General features: G+C 47.0%; 1 protein-coding gene across 1 annotated transcript in view; it reads right to left on the minus strand.

Moving 5' to 3' along the window:
* PLA2G10 (phospholipase A2 group X) overlaps nt 1-22,426 on the minus strand; it is a 34,982-nt gene extending 12,556 nt beyond the window's left edge. Inside the window, exons 1-3 of the mRNA XM_058286232.1 lie at nt 22,339-22,426; nt 20,481-20,631; nt 18,689-18,795 (exon numbers count right to left, since the gene is read on the minus strand). Of these exons, the coding sequence (XP_058142215.1) occupies nt 18,689-18,795; nt 20,481-20,631; nt 22,339-22,426 (346 nt within the window). The remainder of the gene's footprint in view (nt 1-18,688; nt 18,796-20,480; nt 20,632-22,338) is intronic.
* Nucleotides 22,427-26,199: the final 3,773 nt, after the last annotated feature.

The raw sequence follows: 26,199 nt of genomic DNA on the forward strand, positions 1-26,199 counted from the left end.
TTTTATGCCAGAAGTTGTAAACTTATAAAACAATCATGCACATGTGCAGAATTCCCAAACAACACCCCTCTAGCAACAAACCACACTGTGGTAGAACATTTGTTACAGATAAGATAATATCACCTGATTGTTACCACATCCATGGTGTACATTTGGCTCACATTTTACATACTGTCCCATTATCAACACAGTACATCTTTAGCATAGATGCAAGAATATTATATTATTACTGCTAACCACAGTCCATAGGTCACTCCAGTTGTATTTTTCACATGCTTCTCCACATTCCCACCACCCTGCAGTAGTGATGTACATTTGTTCTAGCTCACAAAGGACACTCTTGCATCTGTATCATCAACCACAATTCTCATCCACCTCTTGGTTTACTGTGCTATTCAGTTCCTAGATTATTCTCTAGCATTCTGTCGATTGGCATTTACATGCCCAGACTACCATTTTCAGCCACATCCCGACTTATAAAACAGCTGTTACTCACTATTTATTACCAGCCACTCTATACGTTTCCACACTTTTACAGTTAAACTAATTAAAACTTCTACGTACACTAAACATCAGTAGTCTATCTCAGTCCTCCTCTTATCTCCTTTAAGAATCCACCACCTACCACCAGGTCTTGAAGATATTTTCCTACAATTTCTTCTAGAAGCTTTATTGGTCTTGCTTTTATTTTTAGGTTTTTGATCCATTTTGAGTTAATTTTTGTATAAGGTGTGAGATAGGGGTCTTCTTTACTTCTTTTGGCTATGGATATGCAGTTCTTTCAGCACTATTTTTTTAATGAACTGTTCTGCCTGAGCTGTGTGGATTTGACAGACTAGTTAAAAATCACTTGACCATACATGTGAGGGTCTGTTTCTGAACCATTAACTTGGTTCCATTGGTCTATGTGTCTGCTTTTTGCCAGTACCATCCCTTTTTTTCCACTATAGCTAGGTAATATGATTTAAAGTACAGAAATGAGAGTCTTCCAACTTTACTTTTCCTTTTTAGGATGTTTCTAGCTATTCAGGACCCCTTACCCTTCCAAATAAATATGATAACCATATTTTCAATTAAGTAAAAATTCTGGTGCAATTTTTATTGGGATTTCATTGAATCTGTATATCAATTTGAGTAGAACTGACATCTTAATGATATTCAGTCTTCCAATCCACGAGCATGGAATGTTCTCCCAGTTATTTAGGCCTTTTTTGATTTCCTTTAATGCTTAGTTGCAGTTTTCTGAATACAAGTGCTTTATGTTGTTGGTTAAGTTTATTCCTGACTATTTGAGTTTTATCTATCATATTTTATTTTCACCACTCTTTTGACACTTTTAGTTACTTTTATTGATAAAATCTTCATTTCTAGACTCTCTTCCAGGCCTCTCTCTCCTGTCTTTTCTTTTCAGTCTTGAGCACACCCTTTAGTATTTCCTGAAAAATCTGGTCTCTTGGTTAGAAATCCTCTCAGTTTCTTTTATCTCTGAATATTCTAAATCTCACCCTCATTTTCAAAAGACAATCTGCTGGATATAAGACTCTTGGCTGGAAGTTATCCTTAATCTCTTTAGCCATCTCAATGAATTTATTAAGGAGATTTGTTTGAACATTTATTATTAGTTGTTTCAACTCGTTTACGTCACCTGGAGGGTAATCTTGTCCCTTTAACTGAACCGTATCTTCCTGTTTCTTGGTGTGGATTGAAATTTTTTGTTGGTGTCTTGGCATCTGGCTTATTTATTCTGGGTGCAGTTTTTCTCTTCAGTTTAGGGCTTCCTGCCCTTTATCGCTTGCTGATTGTGTAGCAGGAGCCAAGGATGTAGTTGGTGGTATAAGCTGTGGAGGCTTGAGCTGCCCTTCTTGCCCCAGGGGCCAATGAAGCTTCTCCCAACTTTCTCCTTTGCCAGGGATAGGGACAGAATCACAGCTGTGTGGAATAGTCCAAATCATGCTGGCCTAGACTGTAGTTGCCCAGAGAGACTGATGAAGCTTCATGCTCTTTCTCCCTTGCCTGGGGTGGAAATGGAACTGCAGGTGTGGCCACCAATCTATGTAGTGCGGGTCCAAGATGATCGCAGTTGCCCCTGTAGACCTCTGATTATTCCGTCTGTGCCAGCCAAAAGTACCTGCAGTTACCTGGAGAGGCTGGTGCAGGGCTTGCCAGCCTCCTCCCTGCCGGAGGTGGGGCTGAAGCATAGGCTAGGGCTGCAAGCCAATCTGGGTGAAAGAAACTGGTTCCTACCATCACTGTGATTTTTCTTTAGCCCAGCTTCCCCTAATGTTGGGGGTGGAGTTAAAATGGTGGCCACTGGCCTCTTTCTGACTTGGACAGATCCACACCCTAGCTGTTCTAGGGTTATACCCATCAGCAGCCAAATCAGTGGCCATATCTTCCTCCCTTGTTTTTGGGAAATGGAGCTTCCAATTCCAGACAAAGAATAGCTCCTGTGGCAGCTTGTGCTGCCAAAGTAGGATGATCAGCAGCTTCTGTGGCAAGGTCTGTATTTTCCTGGAGAGGTGGCATAGGTCTCCCCAGCTTCTTCCCTGCCAGAGGTGGAGCAGGGGCTTATGCTAGACCTGCAGTCTGATCTGGATGGAAAGAAGTTGGTCCCTACCAGCACTGGAATTTTCAGTCCACTCCACTTTACCTCATGCCAAGCACAGAGTTAAAATGGCAGCTCCTGGCCTCTTCCTGACTTGGACAGGCTCAAATTTTAGCTGTTCTAAGGATTATGCTTTAGCCTGCCAGATTTACTCATCAGTAGCTGAAGTTGGTGCCCAACTGTGTCTTCCTCCCCCACTTTTGGGAAGTGGAGCTTCCAATTCCAGCCATGGAACAGCTCCCAAGACAGCTTGTGACTCCAGTGGAGGATGGGCAACAACCTGGGCATGGTTGGGCATGGAGTGCTCTACTTAGGAATCTTTTCTGCAGATGATGAGTCTCCTCCTTCCATTCCTTCAAGGATGTTGCAGGATGCTCTTCTGGTCCCCTGGAGCCCCAAATAGGTGCTTCAGACAGCTCCAGATAGCTCTGGGTGTTTACTAACTGCCCTGCAGCAGCAGCTGACTCTAAGAGCTCCTTACTCTGCTGCAACCTGCTGGTTGTACCTGTTTGTGAATATTTTAAACTCATATTCATATTTGAAGTACAATTTTGCTGGATAAAGATTTTTCTGCTGGCACTTTTTCTCATTTCAAATATCATACCACTGTTCTCTTACCTCCAAGATTTCTGATGAGAAAGCTGCACTAGTCTTACTTGGTGTCCCTTGTATGCGAAGTTTTATTTTTCCCTTGCTGCTGTGAGAAATTTCTCTTTATATTTTACTTTTGACATTCTGAGTATTTTGTGTCTTGGAGTCAAGTTTATTCAGAATTATCCAGATTGGGGTATGCTGCACTTCTAGGACATTTAAATTCATTTCTTCCATGTGAATTGGGAAATTTTTAGCTATTAATTTCTCCACTACTCTTTCTGCCCCCTTTCCCTTCTCTTCTCCTTTTGGGACTTCCATGACATGTATGTTGTTGTGATTCACATTATCACTCAATTCCCTGAGCCCCTGCTCAATTTTTTCCCATTCTTCTCTCTCTCTTTGTTCTTTTCTCTCTTCAATTTCAGCTGTTCTCTCTTTGGTATCATTTTTACTCTTTCTTCTATCATTTTTAGTCTGCTGTTGTATGTCTCTAATGTGTTTCTGATCTCTTGTGTCTTTCATTCCCATGAGCTTTGTTACTTTTCTATTGGTTTTTCAAATTCTTCTTTGTGTTCCCTCAATGTCTTCTTGATGTCATTTATCTCTTTAGTCATATTGTCTCTCAAATCATCAATTTGATTTTGGAAATCTCATTGGTTAGTTGTCTCAAATCCTGCATCTCTTCTGGGGCTTTGGTATATTTCTTTCCTTGAGCCATGTCTTCTATTTTCTTAGCATGGCTTGGAATTTTTTGCTGATGCATAGGCATCTGATTAGGATGATTACTCAGATGTTCACTTTCTTTTTCTTTTGTAGGGATTTAGTGGTGTGAGGCTATGTATTACTGTTGTTGATTCTTGTTTCAACCTGTTCTGGGTCTTTGGGATTATCCCTGCTATTTGCTCACAACTGGGCTCTGGACCCATAATGGATCTCTTTAGTTCTGAAGTGATTCCCAAGGCAATCAATTGCATAGCTCCACTCAGTCTGAAAAGACTCATGGGACATAGCAAACCAAATTTGTTGGTAAAAAGCTGAATCAGCCTTAGGCTGTGTTCCTCTCTCTTCCTTTTCCTGTGGAGGTGGATCCCTGGGGCCCGTTTGTCTGTAGTCACTGACTCTGAGGCATAAGAATTAAAAAATGTCTATAGTGTGCAGGCAGTTGCTGGCAGTAGCAGCAGCCACTTTTATTTTTTTATTTTTTATTTTATTTACTTTTTTTAAAGATTTATTTATTTATTTAATTTCCCCCCCTCCCCTGGTTGTCTGTTCTTGGTGTCTATTTGCTGCGTCTTGTTTCTTTGTCTGCTTCTGTTGTCGTCAGCGGTACGGGAAGTGTGGGCGGCGCCATTCCTGGGCAGGCTGCACTTTCTTTTCACGCTGGGCGGCTTTCCTCACGGGCACACTCCTTGCGCGTGGGGTTCCCCCACGCAGGGAACACCCTTGTGTGGCACGGCACTCCTTGCGCGCATCAGCACTGCGCATGGCCAGCTCCACATGGGTCAAGGAGGCCCGGGGTTTGAACCGCGGACCTCCCATGTGGTAGACGGACGCCCTAACCACTGGGCCAAAGTCCGTTTCCCAGCAGCCACTTTTTTTTAAAATTAATTAATTAATTAATTAATTTTTTATTGACTTTGTAATAATATTACATTAAAAATATATATGTGAGGTCCCATTCAACCCCACCCCCCCACCCCCCCTCTCCCCCCCCCAACAACACTCGTTCCCATCATCATGACACATCCGCTGGATTTGGTAAGTACATCTTTGGGCACCTTTGCACCTCATAGACAATGGTTCACATCATGACCCATACTCTCCTCCATTCCATCCAGTGGGCCCTGTGAGGATTTACAATGTCCGGTGATTACCTCTGAAGCACCATCCAGGGCAGCTCCATGTCCCAAAGACGCCTCCACCTCTCATCTCTTCCTGCCTTTCCCCATACCCATCGTCCACCATGTCCACTTTTCCCAATCCAATGCCACCTCTTCTATGTGGACATTGGATTGGTTGTGTCCATTGCACCTCTATGTCAAGAGGAGGCTCAGATTCCACATGGATGCTGGATGCAATCCTCCCATTTTCAGTTGTAATCACTCTAGGCTCCATGGTGTGGTGGTTGTCCTTCTTCAACTCCATCTTAGCTGAGTGTGGTAAGTCCAATAGATCAGATTGTAGGTGCTGGAGTCTGTTGAGGCTCAGGACCTGGCTATCACATTGTCAGTCCAGAGATTCAAATCCCCTAAATATATCTTAAACCCCAACATTAACTGCACCTCCAGCACATTAGCATGAAAGTCTTATGAAGGGAGATCCCATTTGAGTCCAGATTCATCACACATAAACACCATTTCCAAAGAGGGGCCATCTGCCCTGGTAGTTAACCCCATCGGCCATGACCATAACTCCCATGGGTCTCTTTAGCCCTCAAAGGAACCAATATCTGGGGGTTGTATCTGCTTTATCTGTCTCTCTGACTCTGCTCAGTTGTGCATGAGGGCAATCCTTCTGCCAGCCTCCAGACACTTTTTTAGAAACTCGTAGCCATATAAACTCATTTCTCCTTTCCATTTCCCCCTTACTTTAGGTCAAACATCATTTTAAATTCATGGTATTTTATGTAGACATGGATATTCTGCTGATCCGCATTGAACCTTCCATATAAGGTCATTTTCCAGTTGCATCATCAGTTGGTAGTTGATAGTGGTCCCTCGGTGCCAGGGAGGCTCATCCCCGGGTGTCATGTCCCACGCTGGGGGGAAGGCATTGCATTTACATGCTGAGTTTGGCTTCGAGACTGGCCACATTTGAGTAACATGAAGGCTGACAGGAGGAAATTCCCAGGCACAATGTTGCTCTAGGCCTTGTTCTTATTTTAGGTTTATCAGCTCACAAGCATAGTCGTTAGCATCAGGGGCTCACTGTTGAACCCTCACTCCCTCCCAGTCCCCGCCACTGTACCTGGGAGACTGTCGCTGCTCCCCTAGGGACCACGACAGAGCACCACTGGCCAGGAACCCAGTACCCCCCCTGCTGTGGTTTTTAATTGTTGCCACTATGAGTATATCCAAACATTACCATGCACCCTGGACATATGTTCTGTACAGCTCCCTGTCAGCCATATATCACCTGTCACTGGTATCCCATACCAGTATCCCTCCATTGCCATTGTTGAAACACTCTGTGATCCAGAACTCCCCGAAATTTGAAGCCCAATATAATGTCATGGTCCCTTACTAGGGAATGGCATATAGCGATGGGTTTAAAGGATAGATAAAGAACTTGGATAAAGTTAGATAAAGAAGCAGCCACTTTTAACACACAGTTTTGCTGATGCCATTCTTTTCCTTTGTCCCTCTCCATTTTGAGCAGTGTCCAGTCTTCTCCTCGTGTCCTAAACCCTAGAAGATTTTTTTTCAAGGCCGTTTTTGTCTTTCCTTTAGCTATTTTTCCGGAAGAGAAGAGTAGCCTTTCACTTTCACTCTATTTGTATCTTTTGGTATAAAGTGAGTCTCTTGAAGACAGAATATAGATGGTTCATATATATATATATTTAAGAAAATAATAAAATCATATTTTCGTATCCATACTGCCAGTCTGTTTTTGGATGTAGGAGTTTAAGCCATTCACATTCACTTTCATTACTGTAAAGCAGTTCTTCACCCATTTTGACCTTTGGGTTTTATCTGTCATATCTTGTTTTCACCATTTTTTTACACTTTTAGTATTTTTACTCATATAATCTTCATTTCCAGACTCTCTTCCAAGTCTCTCCTGTATTTTCTTTTTAGTCTGTCTCTCCTTTCTTTTCTTTTCAGACTGTACCCCTCCCTTTAGTATTGCCTGCAAAGCCAGTCTCTTGGTTACAAACTCTCTCAGTCTCTATTTATCTGTTATTATTTTAAATTTGCCATATTCTAAACTTGCTCCAATCCACTGTTGAACTCATCTAAGGAATATTTAATTTCTATTAATGTGGTCTTCAGTTCTGTTTCCTTTTTATAATTTCCATCTCTCTATTGCTGTTCTCTTTGTGTTCATCTATTGTTTTCTTGATTTCCTTTAGTTCTTTCACCATGTTTTTCTTTAGCTTTTTGAGTATATTTAGGATCATTTTTAAAAAGTCACTCTCTGGTATGTCCCAGGTTTGATCTTCCTCATCGATGGTTTCTAATGCTTTAATCTTCTTCTTTATTTGGACATCACTTTCCGTTTCTTTGTATGTTTTGTAATCTTTTGTTGAAACCTGGACATTTTGATGTTTTAATGTGTTATCACTGGAATTTATGTTTTGAGGCTCCTTGTATTAATCAGCCAAAGGGGTGTTGATGCAAAATACCAGAAATTAGTTGGTTTTTATAAAGGGTATTTATTTGGGGTAGGAGCTTACAGATACCAGGCCATAAAGCATAAGTTTCTTCCCTCACTAAAGTCTGTTTTCAGGTGTTGGAGCATGATGGCTGCCGACAGCTGCAAGGGTTCAGGCTTCCTGGGTTCCTCCCTACCAGGGTCTTGCTTCTCTCTGGGTTCAAGTTTCCTTTCTTCCTGAGGCTGGCTTCTCTTTCCTCTGTGAGCTTACTTGCCAGGGCTCCAGCTTAAGGCTTCAGCATTAAACTACAACATCAAAACTCCAACATCAAAAACCCTCAACTCTGTCCTTTGCCATGCCTTTTATCTGTAAGTCCCCACCCCTTGGTGGGTGGCCCTCAGTGCTCTAATGACATGGCCTAATAAAAGCCCTAATCATAACTTAATCATACCCAGGTATAAATCAGATTACAAACATAATTCAATATCTATTTTTGGAATTCATAACCATATCAATCTGCTACAGTCCTATTGCTTAAGTTTGTATCCAGCAAGTATTATGACAGAGCTTTCCTTAAATGCCAGGAGCTAACACACATACAGGCACACAAAAGAAGGAAAAAGGGAGATGCCGTTCCCAGTCTTTAGAGATTGACCAGTGTGAATGTTCTCCTACATGCTATGAATTTAGAGAATAACTCAAGGCTAAAGCATAGGGCCCTCCTTGATCCTTTCTGCACGTATGTTTTGTCTTGGGTATGTGTTTGTGTCCCTAAGAACTCCCCCATTATCATGGATATTATTGTCCCCTCTTCCCTAGGAAACAGGCTGCTCACAGTCCTGGGCTTTGCACTGTACATTTTACAGCCAGCAGTTCCTTGCCCCCGGCAGCCACAACTACTGCTGTCCCACAGTAAGGGGGAACCAGTATGGGAGAGGAGAGGGCCAGCTAAGGTGCCATGGGGTTCTACTGCTTTTAAGCTGTCTTTTTCTTGATTTGTTCCTCTCCCTGTTACTGCAATCCTTTAACCATGAGAACGATGTTTCTGCCAGTTCTTTTTTTTTTTTTAATTAGGGTTTACATAGTATCATTTTCTTTTTTTTTAAAAAAGATTTATTTATTTATTTATTTAATTCCCCCTCCTCCCCAGTTGTCTGTTCTCTGTGTCTATTTGCAGCGTCTTCTTTGTCCACTTCTGTTGTTGTCAGCGGCACAGGAATCTGTGTTTCTTTTGGTTGCGTCATCTTGTTGTGTCAGCTCTCCGTGTGTGCGGCACCATTCCTGGGCAGGCTGCACTCTCTTTCGCGCTGGGCGGCTCTCCTCACGGGCGCACTCCTTGCGCGTGGGGCTCCCCTACGCGGGGGACACCTCTGGGTGGCAGGGCACTCCTTGCGCTCATCAGCACTGCGCATGGTCTGCCAGTTCTTGATGGTTGTTCAAAGCTTCGGTGGGAAGATGGGACCCTTAAGCTTCTCATTCCACCATCTTGATCCCCACCTTTTTTTACTGAGGTAAAATTCACATAATATAACATTCACCATTTTAATACATTTAAACTGTATAACCAGTGACATTTAGCATATTTACAGTATTGTGCATCGCCTCCTCTAACTAGTCCCAAAACATTTTCATCACTCCAACAGGAAACGCCACACGTATTAGCAGTCACCCTTCATTCCTCCTCAAGCTCGCAGCCTCTGGCAACCACCTATTTGCTGTCTGTCTCTGTGGATTTACCTATTCTGGATGCTTCATAGAAACAGAATTGTTCAATATGTGTTCTTTTGTGCCTGGCTTCTTTTACACAGTGTAATGTTTTTGAGGTTCACCCATGTTGTAGCATGGATCTGAACTTCACCTGCTTCCTTTTTCAGCACCGCACTTGTCAAAGCATTTGGCCCACACACTATGTATTTTCCCTACATACTTTCTGTTCCCACTAGATTGCAGGGTCTCGCTGCTGAACTGCCCAATACCCATCACCTATCACGGAGCAGAGTGGATTCTCTATAGCATTTGTTGGGAGCATGCAGAAAAGCCATACATTGTTTCCAATTCTCACATCAACCAAACAGCTAAATTTTTATTATTCCCATTTTACAGATGAGGAAAGGAAGGCTCAGAGGGATTCAGTAACTCGTCCAAAGTCACAGAGTTGGAAAGGGCTAGACCAGGATTCCAAATCAGAAACTCCTGACTCAATGCCTGATGTCCAGTCCTACCCTCTGCCCCATGCTAGCACGAGACTCTCAAAAGCAAGACTGCGTCCCACTGCACTGAGGCCTCAGGAGCTCAATGGCAGGACACGGTTTAAGGAGAATAAAAACTTGAAAGGAAAAATAGCTCCCAAGGGTCAAGTGCTTTGCCCAACACACTTAAAATTATTTGAGGCCTGCAGGTAAATATAGGCTTTCAAACTTTTTAATATTTAAGTCAAGCCCATAAATGGACATTTGGCCCAAACCTGTCATTAAAAAACAAACAAACAACAAAAAACAACTGTGTTCAAAATATCTCCAAACAGAATAACAGAATATTTTTAGCCAAAAGTGCACAGTAGATATTTTGGCTCTTTTCATTCCTGTCATTTCATTCAGGGATAGGAGTTCTGAAAACAGGCCTGGACTTCACCAGCAAACACGCCGATAAATAGTTCACACTGTTTTCGCATGGTTAGGCCCATGTACAACATGCGGGTTGAAGAAGGAAGCTCGCGATCTTTAACAGATTTTCTGCTCAGACCCCAATTCAGCTTGTCTCTACTTGCACTGGAGGGGGGCAGTTTGGGGAAAGGGAGTGTGCCTGGGAGTGAGCACATCACCACGTTTTGGGCAAACCACTTCCTTTCTGGGCCTCAGTTTCCCCAACTCCAAATGAGAGGGCTGGACAAGATGATGTCTAGGGGCCCTTGCAGTCTTAAAATTTGATGTTATGCATCTGTATTAATTCAGCTTTTCTCTGATGCAACTTATAGCCTAATGATTGGTAAAAGAGGTGTCGTGGCTAGAAATCCTTGTGAAGCTGGCTAGTAAGATAGGCAATCAATAGATGGATCTAGAACCTGGCAGAGTCCATGTGGACATCAATAACCCCTAGATGGCTGCTGGAAGATCCGCTCCCCCAATGATTCTGCCATTCAGAACAAGATTTCCCCAGAAGCAAGGAGAAGCCCCAGATATTCCCCAAGGACTTTATAATTGGGCCCTCCTGGGGCATTATGGGGGGGGTAATCAATCAAAACAGCAAACAGCTGGAACCTCTCCCCTGCCGTTAGCAAAGGGGTGGGATAATTAATGGTTTAAGAAGCAAGCACCACGCGCTCTTGCTCTCTTGCCTTGGCCCTGTCCCAGTGCCTGTCCCGGTGTCGTTCCTGCCTTCCGTGCCCTGCTGTAGCCATTTTTCCCCTGCCATGGTTGCCATGCAAGTAAAACCTGGGCATTTATAATCTATAATGGGGAACCGTAGTCTGTAAATCAGCCCGCTTTGTCACTCTTCAGCCTCTTTCTCTCTTCCTGGGACCCATGATCTGTTATTTTCTCCCATTTCTCTTCCCTCCCTCCCTTAGTAAATTACTGGCCTAATTCACCTGATGTGCTCCTGAAATTCATTTCTGCAGCATAGCCAAGAACCTAGACAAAATCTGGTTACACTTGCACATCTGGAAACATCCTTCTAGTTAGCCTGACAATCGCCTCCTGGCCTCTGGAGGAGACCAAGTTCTCGGAAGTTGGAGTGTTTGCGGGGGAGTCCCACCACATGCTCGGTCCCCTCTAGTGGAGGTAGCGATGAGCAGAGAGGTTCAAGTCAGGATGCGAGGGGAGAGTGGAGTAGGGAGAGAGCAACCACCTCCCTCCAATTTGTTTAGCACATTGCAGTTTACAAACCCTTTTTTTTTTCATCTTTGTAACACCCATCTTCCGGGTAAGGAAGCTGCGGTTCAGAGAGCAAGTCTCTGTCCAAGGGAACCGGCCGGCCGGCAGTCCTCACTCTCTGCTGTTCTGTCCATGACCCCACCCAGACCTCCCATGGGGTCACGACAAGCTCCTCAGACAATTCAAAGTCATGCTGCCCAGACCCCAGACCTTCTTATGTTCTGCCTGTACTATCTACTCCCTTTCTATTTTCTTTAAATTCTGGAGGCTTTAGTTACATTTATTTTGAAAGGAGATTGTAAATGGGAAAACACCACCCACCAGGAACTGAGATCTGAAAAACAAATACCTCCCTCCTTTTCTCATTGCTTTGTTTTAAATTCCAGTAAGATTGCCCTAAGGGTTAGTTAGCATGTCTAACTGCAGTTTTTTTTTTTTTTTAATTATTTTTTATTTATTTCTCTCCTCTTCCCCACCTTCCCCCTCCCCAGTTGTCTGCTCTCTGTGTCCATTTGCTGTGTGTTCTTCTGTGTCTGCTTATATTCTTGTCAGCGGCACCAGGAATCTGTGTCTCTTTTTATTGTGTCATCTTGCTGCATCAGCTCTCTGTGTGTGCGGTGCCATTCCTGCACAGGCTGTGCTTTTTTCGGTCTGGGCAGCTCTCCTTACAGGATGCACTTCTTGCATGTGGGGCTCCCCTACATGGGGGACACCCCTGCGTGGCACAGCATCACTTGCACTCATGAGCACTGTGCATGGGCCAGCTCACCACAGGGGTCAGGAGACCCTGGGTTTGATCCCTGGACCTCCCATGTGGTAGGCAGACGCTCTATCCATTGAGCCAAATCCATTTCCCTGAAATTTTGTTTTTAACAAAAGAAGTGGCTGGTCAAGCAAAATGTACACTGGTATGTTGTAAATACATGTTGCTGTGGTTAAAAATAAATCTAGATATGATAGATAGAAAGAATTTTTAAAATGACTGAAGAAAATGGAGGTTTAGAGTGGTTATTGGCTAAGTCTATAAGGCTCTCTCTTAAAAAATAAAATAAAGAGAATCAACAAAACCCGAAGTTGGTTCTTTGAGAAGATCAACAAAATCAGGAATGAGAGGGGAGACATTAGCACTGACATTAGCACTGACCCTGTAGAAATAAGAGAGATCATAAGAAAGTACTATGAACAACTGTGTGCTGAAAAACTAGAGAATGTAGATGAGATGGAAAATTCCTAGAAACACATGAACCACCTACACTGACTTTATTTTTTTTATTTTTTTATTTTTTTAAGATTTATTTTTTATTTATTTCTCTCTCCTTCCTCCCCCTCCTCCGGAAGTTGTCTGCTCTCTGTGTCCATTCACTGTGTGTTCTTCTGTGACTGCTTCTATCCTTATCAGTGGCAACAGGAATCTGTGTTTCTTTTTGTTGTGTCATCTTGTTGTGTCAGCTTTCCATGTGGGCAGTGCCATTCTCGGGCAGGCTGCGCTTTCTTTCATGCTGGGTGGCTCTCCTTACAGGGCGCACTCCTTGAGCATGGGGCATCCCTACGCAGGGGACACCCCTGTATGGCACAGCACTCTTTGCACGCATCAGCACTGCGCATGGGCCAGCTCCACATGGGTCAAGGAGACCCGGGGTTTGAACTGCAGACTTCCCATGTGGTAGGCAGAAGCCCTATCCATTGGGCCAAGTCCGCTTCCCTACACTGACTTTAGAAGAAATAGAAGACCTCAACAAAGCAATCACAAGTAAAGATATTGAAACAGTCATCAAAAACCTCCCAAAGATGAAAAGCCTGGGACCAGACGGCTTCACAGGTGAATTCTATCAATCATTCAAAGATGAGCTAATACCGATCTTGCTCAAACTCTCCCAAAAAAATTGAACAGGAAAGAATGCTACCAAATTCATTCTATGAAGCCAATATCACCCTACTACCAAAAATAGACAAAGATACTACAAAAAAAGAAAATTACAGCCCAATATCTCTAACGAATATAGATGCAAAAAATCCTCAACAAAATCCTTGCAAAGGAATCCAAAAACACTTCAAAAGAATTATACACCATGATCAAGTGGGTTTTATTCCAGGTATGCAAGGGTAGTTCAACACAAGAAAATCAATTAGTGTAATAAACCACATTGATAAATTGAAGAAGACCGCATGGCCCTCTCAATTTATGCAGAAAAGGCATTTGACAAAATACAGCATCCTTTCTTGATAAAACACTCCAAGTGATAGGAATGGGAGGAAGTTTTCTCAATATGATGAAGTGCATATATGAAAAACTTACAGCTAGCATTGTACTCAATGGTGAAAGACTGAAACTTTCCCACTGAGATCAGGAACAAGACAAAGATGCTCACTGTCACCATTATTGCTCAATATTGTGCTAGAAGTTTTAACTAAAGCAATTAGGGCTAGACAAAGAAATAAATGGCAACCAAATAGGAAAGGAAGAAGTAAAACTTTCACTATTCACTGAGGACATGATGCTATATCAAGAAAATCCTGAAAAATTCACAAGAAAACTACTAGAATTGATAGACAAGTTCAGCAAGGTGGTGGGATACAAGGTTAATTCACAAAACTCAATAGCATTTCTATACACTATTGATATGCAATCTGAGGAGGACGTCAGGAAAAAAATTCCATTTATAATACTGACTAAAACTGTCAGATATTTAGGAATAAACTTAAACCAAGGACATAAAAGACTTGTATTCAGAAAACTATAAAGCATTGCTAAAAGAAACTAAAGAAGACTTAAATAAATGGAAGGACATTCCATATTCATGGATTGGAAGATTGAAAGACTAAATATCATTAAGATGTCAATCTGTCAAACTGATTTACAGATTTAATGCAATCCCAATAAAAATCCCAAGAGTCTTCTTTACAGAAATTGAAAAGCCAATAATGAAATTTATATGGAAGGGTAAGAGGCCCCAAATAGCCAAAATGTCTTAAAAAAGAAGAAAGAAGTTGGAGGACTCTCACTTCCAGACTTTAAACCATATTACTTAGCTTGAGAGGTAAAAAAAACACCATGGTACTAGCATAAGGACAGACTGATTGACCAACGAACTGCATCAAGAACTCAGAAATTGACCCTCAAATCTACAGTCAAGTGATTTTTGACAAGGCTGTGAAGCCCACCCAGATGGGTCAGAACAGTCTATTCAACAAATGGTGATAGGAGAACTGGATAGACATATTCAAAAGAAGGAAAGAAGACCCTTATTTCATATCTTATACAAGAATTAACTCAAAATGAATCAAGGACTTAAACATAAAAACAACAACCATAAAACTCCTAGAAGAAAATGTAGGAAAACATCTTCATGATCTTGTGGTATGTGGTAGTTTATTAAACCTTATGCCCAATGCACAAGCAAAAAAAGAAGAACTAGATGAATGGGACTGCCTCAAACTTCAACACTTTTGCACCTCTAAGGACTCTGTCAAAAGGGTGAAAAGGCAGCCAACTCAATGGGAGAAAATATTTGGCAATCACATATCTGATAAGGGTTTAATATCCATGATAAGGAGATCATAAAACCCAACAATAAAAAGACAAAGTATCTGATTAAAAACGGGCAAAAGACTTGAAAAGATAACTATCCAAAGAAGAAATACAAATGGCAAAAAAAATATTAAAAAATGGTCAACATCACTAGTGATTAGGGAAATGCAAATCAGAATTACAACCGTTTCACACCTATTAGACTGGCAGCTATTAAAAAGTTGGAAAACTGTAAATGTTGGAGAGGATGTGGAGAGATAGGAATGCTTATTATTCACTGTTGGTGGGAATGGAGAATGGTACAGCCACTGTTGAGGATTGTTTGGTAGTTCCTAAGAAGTTGAATAAAGACTTGCCATGGGACCTGGCAATACCATTGCTACGTACGTACCCAGAAGAACTGAGAGCTGTGACTTGAATAGACATGTACACACCAATGTTCATAGAAGCATTATTCACAATAGCCAAAAGTTGGAAACAACCAATCAGCTGATGAATGGGTAAACAAATTGTGGAATATACACATGATGGTATATTATGCAATGTTAAAAAGAAATGAAGCTGTGAAACATAGAATAAAATGGGTGAACCTGGAGGACATCATGTTGAGTGAAGCTAGCCATATACAAAAGGAAAAATACTGTATGATTGCCCTATTATGAACTAAATATATTATGTGAAATATAAATATATTATGTGAAATATGAATATGGGTAGAATTGCATCTATAAAACAGTTTTTCTTTGAAGTTGAACAAATGTAAGTTAATAGTACAAAATGTTAATACCAGACAAAAACAAAACAAAACAAAACAAAACAAAACATTATACTAAGTGATGGAGAGCAGAGTACTGTTAGAGGTTCCCTATTGTAACGTTCACCGTGTATGATTAACAGACTGCAACACAGAGAAAGGCAAAACCCTAACCAGGGACCACATGACTGATTGAGCAAACCGTAGCTTAGGTGTGCGCAAAAGCAAACAACCATCTCCTCACAAGAACAAAGAAACCACAGGGCGAGATACGAATCGCCACTCCTTCCTGCCCAAAGCTCTGTCAGCCCCTCTTACAGTTCAAGACTACATCACTTTCTAGCCCACTACCCCAGTAACCACAAAAGGGAAAGATTTGCTTTTTCTCAACCCCCCATTGGCCCCGGGCTATACTCAGTCCCTAACCTCCTCCCCTTGAACTAACAATTCCCCACCTTTTAGAATACTGTATGAATGCCTAATCACCTCTTCCAAGAGCGGCTGAAGTCTAATCTTCAGACTCCCTCCGCTGGGAGAGCTTCTCAAATCAACCTTCTGCCTGCAATTGCCAGTCTCCCTGTGCCAGGGAGCACCTTTTCTCTAACAACTACATATTGTACAATTCCATTTATATAAAATGTAAGTATAAACCAATTTATAAAGATGAAAGTAGATTAGTGGTAATGTAGGTCTGAGGAAGGAATGCTAAAGGGTGTGGATTCTTTCTTTTTGAAGTAATGAAATTGTTCTAAAATTTTTGAGATGAATATATAACATTGTGATTATACTAAAAGCTATTGATAGAATAGCCAGAAATAGCAGCTGTGTACAACAGGGGAAGCATAGATTGAGAGGTGAGGCATTTTCTTGTTTGTCTGTTTTTTGTTTATTATTATTGAAACAGGGAATGCTCTAATAATGATTGAAGTGATGAATGCACAATGATGTGATTATAGCAAATACCACTGGTTGTACACTTTGGATGAATTGTACTGTTTACGAATATGTATCAATAAAATTGATTTGTTTAAAAAAAAAAAAGGTCAGCATGTGTTAAAGAGGTGTGAAAACTGAAGTAGCACCAAACTGAAATGTTCTCTTCTACCCAGAAAGGATTAAAAGATAACTGAAAGGGAAACAGCTTTCTCTTGCAGGAGTTCAGGATTATTTAAAAGTGAATCCTGTGGCTCACACACCTGATGCTTGGGGCATATTACAGTGTCCTTCTTCTTTGAGGTCCTGTGTTGGGTAATTTCTTCAACAGATAAGAATAACATCTACTAAGCATGAGGCACTATTTCCTGGTCCTTTTGCCCTCATGACAGGTAGGCAAGATTTCTGCCCCCAGTTTACCGATGAGGAAACTGAGGCTCTGAGAGATCAGGGTTTGCACAAGTTCACACACTAGAATCTGAAACTAGTCAAAATCTGTATCATGAAGGGCCACTGGCCACTAGGCCAGGAGTTGCAAATTTGGATGGCCACCGGGGCAGGCCGTGTTAACTGACAGTTGCTATTCATATCAGAATGACAATAGGGCATGGTGGGAACTGGCCCCGTCTATAAAGACAGCTTCTCGTACTTTGAGCTGATTATTGCCTTGTGGGTCTGATGTTGTTTCACCTCCAATTTTTCAAAAGGGACTACAAGTTTAAAAATTCTGATTTTTAAAAAGCGTTGGCTCAAATTGCTCTTCCAAACAGTGTGCACGTGATGTAAAACATCTGCAGGCCAACCCGGACCAGAGTTCGTTTTTAGAGATGAGGGGAAAGAGATCAAGGGCAGGGGTTTTCTGGGGTTCCCCCAGCTAGTCTGTACCAGGCTGGTTCCAGAACCCTGACTGGGGCCTCTTGGGCCAGCCTTAGTGGGGAAGGACCAGTGAAATGGACTCTTGGGAGAGGCTTAGCCCAAAGTGTATGTTCTGGGACTGCCTGCCTCCCGCCCAACAGAAGGGCACCTAGTCTGTGGCCTCTAGCCCTCCTCGGAGGAGGACATTGGGCTGGAAGGACATCCCACCGGCCAGGTGGAGCTAGCCCCAACTTGAGAGGCTCCCATACTGGGCCTGGAGGTGAAGAAATGGAGAGATGAGGTTCTCTCACCATCCTTTCCTTTCTTTTTCTTTTTAGTTTTTGAAATTTTGTTGGGAAAATTTTCAAACACACAGGAGAGTTGACATATTTCTTCCAAGCACATCTACATTCCACCATGAAGATTCTAATATTAATGTTTAGCTTTATCACTTACTCCTCCATCTGTCCATCCCTTTATCCATCCAAACATTGACCTTATTATAGTTTAAAATGCATTTTAAAGCAAACTGCAGACATCAGTGCCCTTCATCCTTAAAACACTCCAGGCTGTGTATTCTTTTTCCTTTCACCTTTTAATTTACAAGTAATCCCTGAAGCTAGTCTCTTTTCAAAAAACGAAAACATTACAAGAGAACATGAAGCCCCTTTCACCATCGCTTCCCTTGACTTCATCCTGTACCTAAGACAACCACGGCCATCCTCACTTTGGAGCATATCCTAATACATCTTTTTCTGAGCTTTGCAGATATCTATAAAGGCATGCAAAGTTCTATGGTAACATTTTGCAAGTTTCTGTTTTTTAACATACATGATGATGCACCGAACAACTTATTCTTTTTTTTTTTTTTTTCACTCAACATCTTCCCAGGTCAGCATCTGGTTCTAGCTTATCTTTCCTCCAGACTGCCAACGATTCATGCTGTGGCTTTAGCATGAGTTTATTTACTGAACCCCTTTCTGATGGGTTAGATTGTCTATACCTGGTGTCATTTCTGTTTTTTCCCTTTTTGCCTAGACACTTAAAAGGTAGATTTGTTTCTGTGCTCAGTGTTAAAGATCACTTCTATCAGGTGAATGCTAAAGTGGTCTATGGAGAGTTGGAAGCAACGGTAAAGTATTCCAGCAAGGGACAGAAGTCACCTGGCTCTGCCAGGATGCCCAGGGGCTATTCGGGGTGGGTGGTTGGCGTGTGTGGCACCAGGACTTACCGCACAGCACCTGCTGATTCTGACACTGCCAGGAATAGAGCTCCATCTTGGGACTGCAGCCAGCCTTCTGGGCTCGTTCGTAGCAGCAGTCGTGGTGAAGGCAGCACCTGTGGACCACAGCGGGTGGATAAGGCCCGTCACCTCTCCTTGCTAGCTTCCCCTGCCAGGACTGCGGGGGAGTCAGGAACCTTTAAGAGGTCAGCGACCTCTGGCCCATGCCTGATAATCCCCATCCGTGGGAAATAACACTGCTGGCCCAGCATGCCCTGCTCTACCCCTAGCCCCTGGCCCCTCATTGCTGGGTCCTGTGCAGGCTGACCCCTGCCCACGCGCCTCGCTCTCAGAGCTCTGAGTCTCTGAGCTGCATTGACGCCGGCCTCCTCTCTGGTCCTGGATGGCCAAGCCCCTCCTGCCATGACTTTGTCCATTTTGTGCCCTCTGCATGGCATGACTTCCTCTCACTCTTTGCATTTTAGGCCTCAGCTTAAGCACCAGTCTCCTACCCCCACCCCAGGATGTCATCCTGGCCCCCCACCTCCCCTTGTTGCCCGCTCTCGTAACACCGGGCAGTCTCCCTTTGGAGCAGGCTTCAAATGAGACACGCCTGAGGAAGGAAATGGATTCAGGTCCAGCCTCGGCCCAGAGGGCGAGCTCCTTGAGGGGCCCCGTGGCTGTCCTCCCCGCCGCGCCCCCGCCGTCCAGCCCAGGGCCTGGCGCACGGTAGGACCTCACTGAAGACTGCCCTGAGGCACACCCTCAAAGGCTCCGCAACCTGTCGGGAATCATTCGCTCCTTTGCTCCCTCGTGGGTCTTCTCTCCAGCCACCATTTGGCGCCCACTCTGTCGCCCTCAGCTGGTGCATGGGGGCTGGGGGGAGGTCAGCCGGAACCCCTGTTCTCACAGAGCCTCTGCTCTGGTGTGGGGAGGGACAGACAGCCACCAGACACTGCCTGCCTGGGAGAAGTGCTGGGGCACGGGGATTTTGGGAGCCCAGAGGCGGTGCCAGGCCCAGCCAGGCCTCGGGGAGGGCTTCTTGGAGGAGGCGATGCCTGAGTGCATGGGGAAGGATTTTCAGGGGCCAGACAACCAGAGTGGGGGCCGGCAGGGTGGGGCCGGCAGCGGCAGCCTCACGGCCAAGGGCTCAGCGTGAGAGAGGGCCGTGGGTGGCCACCACACCCCTGAGCCGGGCGAGCGCGGGCACCTGCCAGCAGCGTGGAAACGGGCAGGGTTGCGCCTCCCTCAGCCCCAGGGCCTCATCTGTAAAATGGGGATACCATCCTGCCTGCCTCCAAGGGTGGCCGGGGGGTCAATGAGAGGAAGTCATGGAAAGATCTAGGCCCCCAGCCTTGCACACACAAAGGGCTCCTCGGGCCGCAGCAGGGTGCCACGCTCTAGAGGCAGGGGTCTGGCCAGACTGCAGGGGTCACATCCTGCTCCTGCCTCTGAATCCCTGTGGGACCCCAGATGAGCTATTTAACCTTCCTGTGCCTCAGTTTCCTCATCTATAGATAGGGCTGTTGTGAGGAATTCAAGGGGTACAGTTCTTAGCACATGAGTCTAATCACATTTACGTTATTTTTCAGGCCAAGCGATCACCCCATGGCCAGGGTGGGGTCAGCGGCTCCAAAGCTGGGCCACGCTCTCCCAGGAGGCCCTTTGCCTGCCAGGCAGCACCGCCTGCTGGGAGCTTCCTGGGCCAACTCCAGTCTCAGCGTTGGGTATTTCCTCACAGCCCAGGGTCAACCCCACAAGGGATGAGGGGACTCGAGGCTGGGCCCGAGCTCGCACTCACCAGTCGGTGGAGTCCCGAGGCTGGCCTTGGCCGCCCAGGCCACAGTAGCAGCCGTAGCTCATGTAGGCTAGGGCAGAGCGGGAGCCGGCACACTGCAGGGTCCCTGCAAGCTCCACGAGCCCACGGCGGTGCACGTGCGACTTCCCAGACGCTGCCGGGAAAGCAAAAGTCAGAGGATCAAGTCAGGCCTTCCCCGGTCCTGGGGACAATAGCCTGAGAAGGGCCTGGACAAAGCAGCCTGAGTGGTGGGGTTTGAATCCCACTTCTGCTTCCTGGCTGTGTGCCCTTGGACAAATTACTCAACTTTGCTGTGCTTCCATTTCCTATTCTGTGAAATGGGGGGATAAGGAGGCCCCTCCCTCCTGGAATTAAGTGAACGCATGCCCGGTAAGGACCTGGCACGTCGGTTTTAACTATGATGACCAGGAAAGGGAAAATGAATGACAGAGCCACAGCACGTGAGAGCTCACACTGCAGGGCCTTTGCACATACTGCCCCTCTCTCTGCACTGCCTTTCCCAGTCCTAGTCAACTCCAGATCAGTGAGATCTCATGTCACACCGTTTATCTAGTTTCCGGGGCTGGGAATTAGGCCCCACAGGTGAACTAAAGAGTCCCTGCAATGGAGAAGGGCCACTCTGGGGGCACTTCCCAGCCATGGGGTCTCCCCTCAGCCCCACTCTCAGTTCCCCCCAGACATTGGCTCAGGGCCGTTTGCATCTCCTCATTTTATTTTTTTAATAGTTTACATTGTAATTTACACTTTGAACTGCTCAAATGTATACATTTTGACAAACTGCGCGATGGCTTTTATCTGTCATTGCAATATCTATTTTTTTTTCTCTCTATTTTTTTAAATGTTACATTCAAAAAATATAAGAGGTTCCCACATACTCCCCTACCCCCCTCACCCCACTCCTCCCACATCAACAACCTCTTTCATCATCATGGGACATTCGCTGCATTTGGCGAATATATTTTAGAGCACTGCTGCACCACCCTTCCTCATTTTATCACTGTCCAGGTATGTCTTCCTCCCAGACCGGAGGCCCTGGGGCCTGAGCCCAGCAATTTCTCTGGATCTCTGCAGTCCTGAGGACTGGCAGAACCCCTGCATTTGACAGGTGAGGAAGAGGCCCGGAGCATGCACTTCCCACCCGGGCTGTGACTCCTAATCCAGTGCTCCTTCCTCCTTGCCCCATACCAGCAGACTAGGAGCCTTACCAGGGTGACACTGAAGGGCCACTATGGGGGCCACTACTCAGGCCAAGGGTCCTCCAAAACCTGCCACGACCTGGGCATCCTACAATCCCCAGCGGCCCCTGGTTCTGGTGTGGGCAGTGAGTGCCCTTTCTGGCATTTGGTCAACAGCCATGACAGGAATAGTAACAGGAAGGGGATGCCATCACCGACCCTCTCCCTGCACCAGGCTCTGTGTGCTAACGCATTTACAGGCATTGTCTCATGCCAATGCCACGGCCTCCATTTACAGATGGGGAGACTGAGGCTGAGAGCTGTCAAAGGACTGGACCAAGGTCACTGGGCTGGTGAGGGGCAGAGCAGACACTCAGGTCCAGGCCTGCGAGTGCGGGCACTGTATATCCATGCTTGAAAGATCCAGATGAGCTGCAGTGCTGCATTTGGTTGTCATGTCTCTTTAGTCATTAAAAAATATTTTTAAAAAAATTCTAGTACAGGTTTCTATCACACTGACTTTTTTTTTTTTTAATAGTCCAGGTCAAAACCAAATCTCAGTTTGTTCTTTTTTCCTCAGAGGAGAATACACGTTAGTGTGGTGGAATAGCAATGAATCAAACAGAAGGAAAAGGTAAAAGTGACTTCAGAGTGAAAAGCCTCACTTTCCTCTCTGGGTAACAAGTCCTCATTTTCTCCGGAGGAGCCAAATTCTGTGCCCAGCAGCCCCTGCCACTGCCTAAAACCTTCCATGGCTCCCACACTCAGAGTGCCCTGGGCCCTGCAGGAGCCAGGCCTTCCCGCCTCTTCTCTCTATGCCCCCCCAGTGGACCCTTCACTGGGGCCCCTGGAATCATTTCCACTCCTTGAGCTGTACCCCCATCACCTACGGCCGCTGCGGCGACACCCTTACCCCCACCCTCCCCCAGTTCACGTGTCAACCCCCTCCAGAAGCTGACCCACCACGCCCGGGTGGCCACAGCAGCTCTGGCCACAGCGTCCTGCAGTCTGTCCCGGGACTCCTGGAAGGCAGAGCTCTGCCGGAGCCACCACATAACCCCTGTGCGCGGTGGGGACCCGGGAGAGGCCCCTGGGCCTTGGCCAACCCCGGCCCCTGAAGCTGAGCCTCGAGCTGCTGCCCGCCCTGACCTGGCCTCTCCCTGGCATCTAACGGGCCCGGGCACAGCCCCTGGGAGGCCTGGCAGGGGGCGGACGCCTAGCACTGGGACTGAAACCGAGGAAGCACTCCCTCCCCGCCAACTTAGGTGGGGCAGGTCAAGCCAGGGTCTGTTTGTCCCGTCTGCCCAAGGTGGCCGCCGCTGGGCGTGCCAGGGCTGCCTGGGCTTCCTGTGGGCCCAGGGGCGTGCCTCACCTGGGGATCTGGGTTTGTGGGTGTCCCTCGGTCAGCCTGTGTATATTGGGGGTGCAAGCCGCATACATGTCTTCGTGTGTGCCTGTGAGTGTGCGTGAGTTCCCGTGTCGACCATATGGGAGTCTGTCCCTGTGTGGCTGGCACTGGGGTCTCTGTGCTCTCTGTGCGTCTCCTTCGGTGTGTCTCAGTGAAGAGCGGCAGCCGTGCAAACCTGAGCGCATCTGGCCCTGTGTGTGCAGCACCCTGTGTGTGCGTTTCTGCGGCAGTGCCTGTGTTTTATATCTTTGTGTCGGTTGTGTATGAAATTGCCACTCCTTTGGGGGTTGCTGAGTGTGAATCTCTGTGTGTTCCTCACTGTGCTGAGTGTGTCCGTTCCGACCTGTACTTGTGTGTTTCTGTGTGAGTGTGTGCCCACTGTGAGTCTGCCCTGCGGTGCTGTCTCGGGAGCTCTGAGTGTGTGTACCTGTGTGTGTGTATGTTTCCCTCGGGGGGGGGGTCTCTGCCCGGCCGCAGTGTGGGTCTGGGTGTGAGTGTGCCCGTGGGCCCCACACCTGTGCGCCCAGGTGTGTCTGCGGGTGGTTATGTGCCTGCAAGCCTCGGTGTGCATTGAGTATATGTCTGTGCACCCCGGAAATGGGCAGCTGCACAGAACACCTCTTGAGGGCCCCCAAGGGGTGGGTGAGAGGGGACCGGGCGCTCCCCTACGGGCTCTCAGCAGCTGGTGCCCTCCTGCTGGTCCTACCTCCAGCCCCAGGCCAGAGGGGCTGGGAGAGCTCCAGGGGTGGGGAGAGTTATAGTGGGTGGGAGAGGGGCTCTGGGGGGAGCTCGGGGCCCCTGGGGAAGGGCTGGGCAAGTCCTGGGTCCCTGGGAGAGGAGAGCGAATGGGAGTCGATGGAAGTCTGGGGGATAGAGCTTTAGGGCCCCTGGGAAGGAACGAGTGGGTGGGCATACCTGGGCGGGTTGGTGGGGGGGCTGGAGTCTGGGACCCCGGGAAGGGCTGGTGAGTTGGACTCCTTGCAGAGGGGCGGGGAGGCAGGGCTCCTGGGTCCCCGGGAAGGGTTGGGGGATGCCTGGGTCCCCGGAGGGGGCAGACCCTCGCTCACCTGCTCCGGGGAAGGGGCGCGGCGGCAGCAGCAGCAGCAGCAGCAGTGGCAGGCACGGAGATCGCGGACCCATCGGACGGCGGCAGATGTGGGACGTTCTGGCAGGCGAGTGCCGCCACCAGCGTGCTCCGCACGGTCAGCCCCGCAGGGCCCCGCCCGCAGCCTCACCTTCCTGGGCGGAGCCGGGCAGGGACCCGCGGGGCTCTCCGCGGACCCCGCTGTCCTGTGCCATTGAGCGCCAGCGCGGGGCCAACGCAGCGGGGGGCGGGCGGGCCCGGGGGTCTCGGGGTGAGGGCCGCGGAGCCTGACCCGGCGCTCAGCAGGGGGTCCCTGACCGGGTGCGCTGGTGATGCCCTGGTCACGCCGGCCGCCTCCAGCGCTCACCTGGGTGATGGAAAAGGGGCAGAAGCCGGGCGGAGGGACAGCGCTGAGCTTACCTTGAAATAAAAAGCTAGGAATCCTGGCGCCCCCGATACTCTCCAAATTCAACCCTTTCCAACTCTCCCCCTGCTCCCTCCCCAAGTAGAGTAACTGAGGCAGCCAGGGATTTGCCTGAGGTCACCCTGGGTTCTGGGACTGTGGGGAGGGGCCGGCTGTTAGCGCCTTCACCCAGCCTCCACCAAGGACCCGTGTGAGGCAAAGAGGGCCCGCCCGGCAGGTGCTCGATACTGAAGAGATGGCAGTCACTGCACACAGTGAGTCCCGGTATACCCTTTGGATTCCTGGCCCTACCTCTATCCCAGCGAAGTAGATAAAGGTGCTACCAGTGACTCTGGGCTATTGTGTACTGGGATGCCACATGCTTGATCTTATCACCACCTCAGACCCTGCCCTCCTCACTTCACAGGTAAAGAAACTGAGGGTCAGAGAGGCCAAGAGCCAAGAAGTCCAAATGCCAAGATTTGAACTCATTTCTACACAATGCCAAGCCTCTGTCGGCCTCATTCTGGGAAAACTGTGGGCTCTGGGACCCTGTCTGCCACACCCTGGGGTAATTGTGTCCTTGCTGGAAAATGATCTCAAGGTGAGGTCTGGCCTGCTTCTTCCTGTATGGCTAGCCTACAGGTGGTGGTCAATAAAGGCTCACCCCAATGGAGAGTGGGTTTCAGATGTCCCATGACCTGAGGCTGCCGGGGGTGTGAGCGATGAGCTCTGTGTGCCCGATTAGAAAATGAGTCTTTCCCAGAAATTGGCCAGGAATCCAGAGCTGCCCTGTCCCCAGTGCTCGTGGTCCCTCTGCCCACCGTGGCCCCTCACAGTTGGTCGAGTTCCTTTCCTCAGTATTTGCCTGGAAGCTAAAGCCTGAGTAGGAGAGTGGGGTCCTGGGGACAGCAGCACCACCGCACCAGGCCCTGGGACTGCTGAGCCAGATAGCCAGGGCTCCTTGCCCACTGCTGGGACTTCTGACCCTCTGCCCTCCTGCTAGGTGCTCCTATGCACCCACCCATGAAGGAAAAGACATGGAGATTTCCCCGCCTTCCCGGGCCTTCATCACCTCCCCCCCATCCCTTCTGAAAGGCACTGGCACAGCCTTTCCCTGAGACCTCACCTAGAGAGCAGAGGTGTGACACAGAGGACTCCCAACTCCATGAGGCTCAGGGAAGAGATGACCCAGTTGCAAAATGCCTAGTGTGTGCTGGGCCCTGGGCCAGAGGCTGGCATCTCTAGCATCCCACATGGGCTCCACCAACCTATTCCACCCTCACCACACCCAAACCGGACGGGACCGATTCGTGTTATGTGCTCCTGACTTTGAGGATCTGAAGAACTGCAGCATCAACCTTTGAAGCCTCCCCTTTTAAGTGCAGAATTCAAAATACTGCATATCTCACACCCACCCCTAAAATGAAAATCCCCCAGAATTGTATAATGTCCTGATTGACAGCCCAGGGGAATTACAAATTGTGTTATGCCATCACCCGTGGCATATCTGGGGCAGGTTAGTACAGGGAAACAAGAAGATGAGCCACAACATGGCTAACAGAAATCATAGCTGTGAGACTCCGCAAAGACCTTGACCTTGACTTTAAGGTCTTAGTTGGGACTCTGTA

The sequence above is a fragment of the Dasypus novemcinctus genome, chromosome 23 (genome assembly GCF_030445035.2).
Source record: "Dasypus novemcinctus isolate mDasNov1 chromosome 23, mDasNov1.1.hap2, whole genome shotgun sequence".
NCBI classification, from domain to species: Eukaryota; Metazoa; Chordata; class Mammalia; order Cingulata; family Dasypodidae; genus Dasypus; species Dasypus novemcinctus.